This window comes from Gymnoscopelus microlampas, assembly GCF_963454915.1.
Source record: "Gymnoscopelus microlampas genome assembly, chromosome: 4".
NCBI classification, from domain to species: domain Eukaryota; kingdom Metazoa; phylum Chordata; class Actinopteri; order Myctophiformes; family Myctophidae; genus Gymnoscopelus; species Gymnoscopelus microlampas.
Genome location: NC_139941.1, coordinates 26,377,907 through 26,387,279, shown reverse-complemented (window position 1 = coordinate 26,387,279; position 9,373 = coordinate 26,377,907). Strand labels below are relative to the sequence as shown.

Genomic DNA, 9,373 nt, shown 5'->3' with positions numbered 1-9,373 from the left:
GAGTGATCAAATCAAGAATATTATGTCAGACTTGATGTCGGACTTGATGTGTATTGATGTCAGAATACACACACACAAAATAAACTAGACTCAGTGCTGCACTGAACTGTGATATTATCCTTGTATCACCATTTAGAGAGGGTTACCACCAGGTAATCAAATGTTTTGGGATTGTTTTATTTGTTAATTTTGTGTCTCAAACTTGATATTTATCTCATATTAGGCCATGAGATCTGTGTTCAAGCATGAGATAAACTCCTGTATCCTCAATATGACATGAAAGGCCTGTATGCTGCTGTTAACAGCTGGATGTATCAGAGGCAAGGGCTCAGCAGTTCAGTGAAGCAGTGAAATGTAGTTGCCTTCTTGAACCACCGAGTGGCAGTATTTAACTTTTCGAAACATGAGTAGAACGTCTGTGTCTGTCTGTCTGTCTGTCTGTCTGTCTGTCTGTCTGTCTGTCTGTCTGTCTGTCTGTCTGACTGACTGACTGTGTATTACTGTCTCTCTCTATCCCATCTGGACAAAATCTAGAGCTGCCAGGAAACAGCTGCAAGAAAAGAACTTTGGGGGAATTAAAATAAATGAACCTTATGGTAATCTGCAGCTCTGATTTCAGCGCTTGACAGTGACACACCTGGTAAGAAACTTGCAAATTAACATCCAGAACAGTCTGCACATTTCCACCGGGTCAGGCGGACACTTGCAGCGAATCAAATTGTCGTAGCCTATTTATATCATCATTTGACTGTCATTCTACCATCCAGTTGTATTTTTCAACCTTTTCTGGATCAGGGCCCACTTGAAAATCTCAAAAGCGTTCGTGGCCCACCCATCTGACCACTTCAACACACTTAGCCTACTTTAATTCTTTCTTTCTTTCTCGATGAATTGAATACACAGGACCACAATGTAAACAAGCCCTAATAGCCAGGGCTTTTTGTGTTATCCTTTTAGTATCCTACCATTGTATAATCGTATGCTGTAGTGCACTATTTTAAACTGTTAATAAAGTATTCAATCAATCAATCAATCAATCAATCAAACAAACAAACAAACAAACCACATGCCAGCCAATGGTCAGCATTTCAGATATGTTATGATCAATCAATCAATTGCGATCAGTGGAACTATAGGATACTTTAAGTTCCTATTTAGCAGCCTATCGCAATGAAATAGGCTAATTAATATCGTTGTTATATCCTGTCTGTGTTTTAAAGCAGTGGTTCTCAACCTGTGGTCCGGGGACCACCCGTGGTCCTTGAGGGGGTTCCAGGTGGTCCCCAGCTAAACGATGGTGAGTTGGTAACCAAATTGACCCTTAATAGATCTTTAACTCTTGAAAGTGTAAAATGAAACCAAATGGACCCGTTAAATTATTGTTAAAATCTGCTTTACTTAATTAAAGAATTGTTATGATCAACGTTTGCCTTTCATCTCTCCTATGGTACCAACATCAATACAGCTTGGGAACATATTCTAAGTCTTGGGTCCTGAGAGTCTAAATCTCATCAAATGGTGGTCCATGGCTCTGGACCTTGACATGAAAAGGGTTGAAAACCACTGTTAAAACACTTGCTGTTGTGCGGACTTTTATTCTTTTGAACTGTCTGTCAGTCTGTGTCGAGCAGCACCAGCAACGAACTGTGTTCTGAACTGGCCCACTTGCATTAGCCTCATGGCCCACCAGTGGGCCCCGGCCCACAGGTTGGGAACCAGAACCACTATGAAAATCAACATTACCTCCTAGGCTGCAACAGCCCAGTGGTTCCCAAACTTTTTAGCTCAAGACCCAAAAGAGAAATAAGATGTTTGCCCGGGACCCAAACTAGTGAAAATAGCAGATCTACAGACACATTGTGAGCTTGTAGATCTGCTATTTTCCCTACTTCTTTAAAGAAATATATCTAGTTTATGGAATTTCATTGATTTTCGTTATATTTATTCATTAAATTATTTTGAATTTAAAATGTGTTTTTAATTCATGAAACTAATTCATTTTTTTATGCAAAATATTTTGAAATATAATCTAAAACAAAATGTAGGAAACAAAATATGAAGGGATAGTTATTTTTGACTTAAAAAATATGTTCGCAACCCACGAATGGGTCCTACCTCTATGGTCCCGACCCACTGTTTGGGAAACAGTGTCCCACTGCAGAGTCCACTCGCTCCAGTCTCGTGCGCGGCGTCGCGCCCAGCGTTGCCATGTCGGCTTGTTATAAGCGACTTTGGGCTTCTTTCTCTGTAAAGTTGCTTGTAAAAATTGGTGGTTGCGATGTTTTGGGCTTGTTGTTTCTAAAGTCTTGTAGCTTATTTAGGCTTACTTCCATTTTTTTTAAATTATTATTTAAACTAGTGGTTCTCACTTTCACGAAAATGTTTTGTGCCCAGGGGGGAGTTAGAATGTTTCAAAAATAATATTCCATATTCCACATTTTATTTCAAGATTTTTTGAAAATAGCAGATCTACAAACTCACAACGTGTCGTGACTCGTGATGTGAGCACATTGTGAACTTGCAGATCTGCTATTTTTTTAAATCAAATAGCCGATTAAAGGTCTCATCATGTGGCCTAGTCGCTTCTTTTTGGCTTGTTTTCCTAGACCTGGTTGCTTGTTTCTTTCGCAATATCTGGCAACACTGGTCGCTCCCTGCCTGTTTCCCGGGAGACTGGATTGAAGAGCAGCACCACGCAGACTCCTCTATCTCTCATAAAATCCGCGACCCACAAATGGGTCCCGTCGGGACCGTCCCGACCCACTGTTTGGGAAGCCGTGTCCTATAGCCCAGTGGTTCGCAACCTTTTCAGGCTGTGTGAGTGACCCCTCAAAATAATCAAATTTGAACTGGGGACCCCCACCCTGACAAGCACTTGGAATTGTAAGAGTTGAGGCATGCATTGAATTTCGTTTTACTCAGTTCCACAGATAAAATATAGTAGATCTACAAGCTCACAACTTGAGCTTTGATCAGCTATTTTTCAAAATGTTTGTCTCTTTCTTATATTATTTGACAATTTGGCCAATGTTTAACCAGTTTTTATAGAATAGTTTGTTGATTCATTTTGATGCCCCTTTTATTTGTTCTTTTCTTTTCTTTTTTGAGGCAGTAAAAAGTCATTTACTGTCTATTGTTAGTGTTAAAGTCCTTAAATTGTATGGGGGAAAAAAGAAAAAGAAAGGCAATGCCCGTGGACTGTACATTGTCATCTGGTGACCCCCCCCCCCCCCTCCCCTCTCCCCCTCTCCTGGGGGTACAACGCAACCCACAGGTTGAGAACCACTGTCCCAGTCCAGAGTCCACTCGCTCCAGTCTCGTGCGCGGCGTCGCGCGCTGGCTGCCTGTTTCCTGGGAGACTGGAATGAAGAGCAGCAGCACGCAGACTCCTCTCCAGTGGACTGGAAGCCCCCGCGGGGACACATTTTGTGCCCCTCTTCCCAAAGAGTCCCCCAGGCGTGACAAATGGAACATAGAGTCTCTATTGTCGCCGCGACACTTTAATAATCGCCAGCTACAATATCCAACCTGTTGTTAGCTTCAGGAGCCCGGCCAGGCACTTTAAAGTTGGGGAGTTGTTAGTTGTGGAGAGGAGGAGGCGGACGCTAGGCGCCAGACCTCTAGCCGTCCCCGATGATGAATACATGAATAAAAATAGAAAAGATTAATGTCAGTTTTTATCTCTGAAATTGTGGGATTTTTTTCCCCGGCTGCCTTGGACTGGGGCCCAGCCATTTAGATTTAGATATAAGCTCTTAAACTTTTCTTTCCTTTTTCTTTCTTATAGTATTACATTCGTATTACAGTTTTATTAAGTCGTAGTAGTAGCCTAGGATTAAAGTATATAGTCCTAACAAGTTGCCATTTCAGGGGTTGGAAAGGAAGGTTGCTTTATACGAGCCAACCACCAAGATAAATAGGCCTATTAATAGGCCTACTCTACTGTAAAGTAGGCTATAGTAGGCCGCCTATATATTTTATATATTACATTATGGGCATAATTAAATTGTAATAATTGGTTTATGCCTGTCCTTAGCTTATTATTTTCAATTGCCTTCGATGTGTAATAGGCTTGCCTAGCCTATTGAATATTATAGGTGTGTGTGTGTGTGTGTGTGTGTGTGTGTGTGTGTGTGTGTGTGTGTGTGTGTGTGTGTGTGTGTGTGTGTGTGTGTGTGCGCGTGTGTGCGTGTGCGTGTGTGTGTGTGTGTGTGTGTGTTTGTTTTGCGTGAGTGCGTGTGCGCGCGCGCGCAATGTGTCTTCTCGCTCTCTGAACTTTCTCTTCCCTTGCAGCCGCGCGCCATGCACATACAGCTCGTGTCAGTATGGATGGAAACACTGCTGAGCGCGCTGAGCCCCCTGCTCATATTTCCGTTCCCTGTGAAGGCCTTTTTACACATAGGGCGTTCCGTGAGCCGGATCAAAAGGTTTGAGTCCCGCTACAAAAGAAAGATGGAAACTGGAGATGGTCTTATAGCATTCACAGAATGGAAGAGAGCGCTGCATTGACAATGAGCGCGCGAGGCGAGCCCCAGGAGCCGCAAAGTTCTTTGGTCAACTTTTTTTTGCCCTCCCTGCAGCTCAAAGTTCTTTGGTCAACTTTTTTTTGCCCTCCCTGCAGCTCAAAGTGCTTTGGTCAACTTTTTTTTGCCCTCCCTGCAGCTCAAAGTTCTTTGGTCAAACTTTTTCACGGCTCTCCAAATTTCTATATTTACAATAGAAAGTTTTGTGCTCATTCATAATAACTGGCTCTGTTGATATTCATAGAACTTGAAAGTTGGATTTGTCGCTTCTGGGTTTGATATTGGCCAAATTAAGGCCTGTAGTAGACTATTAAAGTTTTTTTAATGACATTTATTATGTTCAAGCCAGTATAGGCTACATTTTGTGACATTTAACATTCAGAACCACCCTTAACAATACTGAAACACTAATAACACTAAACTAAAAGGTTCTTGTATAGACTTGCTGGTTTAGCTAAAATCTCATCTGTTTCGTTAGGCCTAGCCTATGCCTATTTGACGTTGGGAATTCTGATTTCGTGTAGCCTATTTTATGCCCCTTATTTTATCCCTCTCGTTAAACACTCTTTAAACTGTGGCATTATGATAAACAGTGTGATGCTGTCATATCCATGTCTCCACACACACACACACACACACACACACACACACACACACACACACACACACACACACACACACACTGTTTGACAGGCAGACGGGTATAGGTAGGCATCCTCCTCTTGCTCTATAAGCTCGCGCTGTCCACGCTCCTCACCTAAAACTGTCACCATCCCCCCACGTGGCGCCCTGGGGGAGGTTCCCCTTACATCCCTCCCGTTAAACACTCCTTAAACCGTGGGCAGCATTATCATAAACAGTCGGGTTCGAGGGACCATAATAATCACCACTCTCTCGGGTTTAACCGAGACTTCTCATTGGACGCTAACACGCGACCAGCGCGAGGAGGGGGGCTCCCAGGCGCGTGCCGCTTTTTAAGCCGCCGCCGCGCCTTGAGACACTAGAGAAGGAGTCCTGCACGCGACACAGCCATATTCACCACGGCGCGAGACCACGGCAGAACGCAGTGAAGAAGCGTGTCAAACGAACAAGTTTTGTATTTTTTTGCATTGAGTTCCACTGTCTTCAGCCATTCTCGCTGCTACCTGTTGGGTCGTCTGTCTTTGAAGACATGGAAGTGCTGAGCGCGCATCATGAATGGAGCACGGATGAGTCGAGGAGACGCGGCTCGGGCTTGGTGGAGAGGGGTGGAGAGGAGCCCGGCTATATCCCACCCGGCCTGGCGCTCGTGGACAGCGGCAGTGACCCACGCGCCTGGCTGGCTCCGGTGCAGCCTCCTGGCACCTGCGCGGCACACGCCTCTTCCTCCCCTGACTACCAGCTCCTGTCACCCTGCCCCAGCACTGGCTCCTATAACGGTGAGCAAAGGACTGCAGTTTCTTCTTGAGCACATGCATTCCTATTCTGGGGGGAACATTTGCCAAAAATAGCTGATCTACAAGCACATGTGTGCACATTGATAAGTGTTGATAAGAGCTTGCCTTGTAGATTGGCTAGTTTTGGCGAAAGGATTTGTTGTATAGGCTATAGACTGAAAAAGCGGTCGTAGCCTATACAGTTCAGGTCCGTTTTAGCCTACGATAAGAAAAGAGTGGTTGTGGTTAATATATAGGCTATCATAGCTGCAACGGGGACCAGGCAGGACTAAGTCAATGCACATTCTTAAATGTTAGGCTATGTATTTGATTCGCCTATTTAATGTCAAAGGATTATAGCCTGTGACTTCAGCTACCACAGTAACTGTTAATTGCAATAGCTTTGTCTGAATTCAATGGATTTTCTTCTTTTTTTGTCTTATTTTTAAGACTTGGCCTACTCTAAACATTTGATTTGGTTTTATTTTTCCAGAAAGTGGCTCTACGGCGTCTTCGGGTCACCCGAGCCCACCCAGCTATAGAAAGGCTGCCAAGAGCCCTTCCCCTTCCTCCCTCAAGGTCAGAGAGCTGTGCCGCCTGAACGGCTCCATTCTTCCCAGCGGCGACGAGGCTCTGACCACCAGACAGAGAGCTCCGTCCTCCAAGCCGGCCAACGGCGTCCAGAAGCAGCGGCGCGTCGCCGCCAACGCGCGGGAGAGGCGGCGGATGCACGGGCTCAACCACGCGTTCGACGCGTTGCGCAGCGTCATCCCGGCTTTCGACAACGACAAGAAACTCTCCAAGTACGAAACTCTGCAAATGGCGCAGATTTACATCAACGCCCTGGCGGACCTGCTAGAGGGGCCACCTCCGACTAAGAACACCACCACCAATAATGACGACAACAACAACAACAACAACAATAACAATAACAATAACAACAACAACAACAACAACAACAACAACAGCATCTCTAGCAACAACTTGCCAAAGTGTGACCTAACGCATTCATCCACCACTGACTATGACGCAGAGAATGATAAAAGTCCGTCCGTTGCAAGCTGTCGGAGGGGGGCGACGGTCTCCGTCTGTTCACCTGTTCAGATCAACGGGATTCCCTTTCGGTCCAACTCGTTCGACGAAGCCTTTTCCGCCATGATAGAAGAAGCTATGTGTTCCCCCGCGCCTTCGTCCTCTGGGGTGGAATCCAAACATTCGCCACGCAGTGATGGAGAGTTTTCCCCACACTCGCAGTTCAGTGACTCGGACGAGATGCAGATGGAGGTCCACTCCAGCGAAGATGATGACCTAGAACTCAAATTACCCAAACACCATAACACCATTTCATTCTAAAGTCAACCATAGAATAGTGGTTCTCAACCTGTAGGTCAGGACCCCCAGGGGGGGTCGCCACATGATTTTGTTTCTCTTTTTTGGGGGGGAGGGGGGCAGTGAAGTGACAATTTAAGCCTTTTTAAACCTAAATAAATATCTATATTGCATCAAAAGTCATCTAAAAAAAACTGGTCAAACATTGGCCAAATTGTCAAATAATAAGAAAAGGGCAGAACTTGCTCACAGTGAGCTTGCAAATCTGCTATTTTCACAATATTTATCTGTGGAACCGAGTCAAATTAAATGTAATGCCTCAACTCCTACAATTCCAAGTGCTTATTAGGGTGGGGGTCCCCAGTTCAAATATGATTGTTTTGGGGGGTCGCGGTCTGAAAAGGTTGAGAACCACTGCCATAGACTCTTAATGCATATAACTTAAGCCTGCAACAAAAAGACTTCCAAAACAAACCGTGTCAATCATATCTAGAGTCCACCAGTTACTCTAAGAAAATCCAATAAGGGGAATGGGAATTTTGCCTAAACGAAAAAGTAATTTGGGGGTTTTGATAAATCTATTTTATCAACTTGATACTTAAACTAAAGACTATTTTTATGTCAGATAGGCCTAATTGGGTTCTGCCAATAGATATATATCGTATGATCCCTTTTCTATGGGGACGTGGGAGAAAGACCCCTCTGCCATGTCGCATGTAGCACTGCCATGGGCTTCTTCCACGTCACTTCGACCAAAATCTGTCTTCCACGAAAATCGCCTGTTGTTGATGGTTGCTGAATATTTTATAATGTAAATATATTTTTTTGTAGCTATAATTCTTATTTTCTGCCGTGGTATATTCCTTTCATTCATTTCTTTTTTTGTACGTGACCCTCTATGAATTTGTTTTACAACTTCAAAAGTTAATGATGTGCACTTTAAAACACACGAGCCAGAGGCTTGACAAACGAGATTTATTTTCAAACCATAAACAATACTATTTCGCTTTGTTTGCTAGTGTAGTATGCCAATTTGATGCAAATAGCCTATTTAATGTAGCCATGTTTTGCTTAACCTTTTGTACATTTGTTGATGATTGTTGATGATTTACTTCAAATGAACTCGTGTGTCTTTTACTTTCACTGGATGAGATGAATTGACATGTATTTATTGCTGATCCTTTTAATTTGCCTTTTTTTTTACATTTGAATAGGTACGTTAAGCTAACATTTTGCCATTCATTGGTTCATGTTAATTTGATTTTGTGAATAAATAAGAATGCAATTTTATATTTTTGTTGTCTTCTGTGTCCATATTGAGTTGACTTATTACATTATAGACCCATTTACTGAATTCCTTCAATACGAATACAAGTTATTTTATAGTAAATACTCGAAACAAATAAAACCTATTTAATATTATTATTTTGATTATTAGTATTATGATGATGATTATATTAGCTTATTATTACCCTTATTATTATTATTATTATTATTATTATTACTATTATTATAATAGTTAGTAATAGGCCTATTAGTAGTAGGAGGAGGAGGAGGAGGAGTAGTTAGTATGCACCTTAACGCTGCATGCAAGCCTTTTTGGGTGTAAATGTGAAGATAAAACGATAAGCTTCATGAGCCTGTTCGCCTAATTCCCAAAGGATTTGCACCTCAAAAACTAAATATCTAATGTTAATGAGAAGGCCTTTCAACTCTTAAAATAATAAAGTAACAGCCGACAGGCCTACTTAGTAAACCCCGCTGCCATGTTTTCTTAAGCGATGGGAATTAGTGTATGCCTAGAGTGGGGGGGGAACTCATATGTCAACCCATACTTCAGGATTTGACATTTTTAAACACACAGATTCGTTCCAAATGTAATTTATAGTAAAGTAACGGTGGCGTAAAACGTGTACAACACGCGCTCGCTCTCCATATGCTGGTGGTGCACGCGCCCCCTGGCCTGTGATCGGATGATTGATTTGATACTCTTTCAGTGGTCAGTGGTTCTCAAACTGGGGTCCGGGGACCCCCAGGGGCCCTTGAGGGAGTTCCATGGGTCCCCGGCTAAATTGGTTAATATAAATTAGTATCAAAATCAGTTTA

General features: G+C 43.1%; 1 protein-coding gene across 1 annotated transcript; it reads left to right on the top strand.

Moving 5' to 3' along the window:
• Positions 1-5,694: 5,694 nt before the first annotated feature.
• On the top strand, positions 5,695-7,291 carry atoh1a (atonal bHLH transcription factor 1a; the record flags this gene model as incomplete). Its single annotated transcript, XM_084055463.1, has 3 exons — positions 5,695-5,941; positions 6,432-6,801; positions 6,907-7,291. The coding sequence occupies 3 exons, from the start codon at positions 5,695-5,697 to the stop codon at positions 7,289-7,291; spliced, it is 1,002 nt and encodes a 333-aa protein (XP_083911589.1).
• Positions 7,292-9,373: the final 2,082 nt, after the last annotated feature.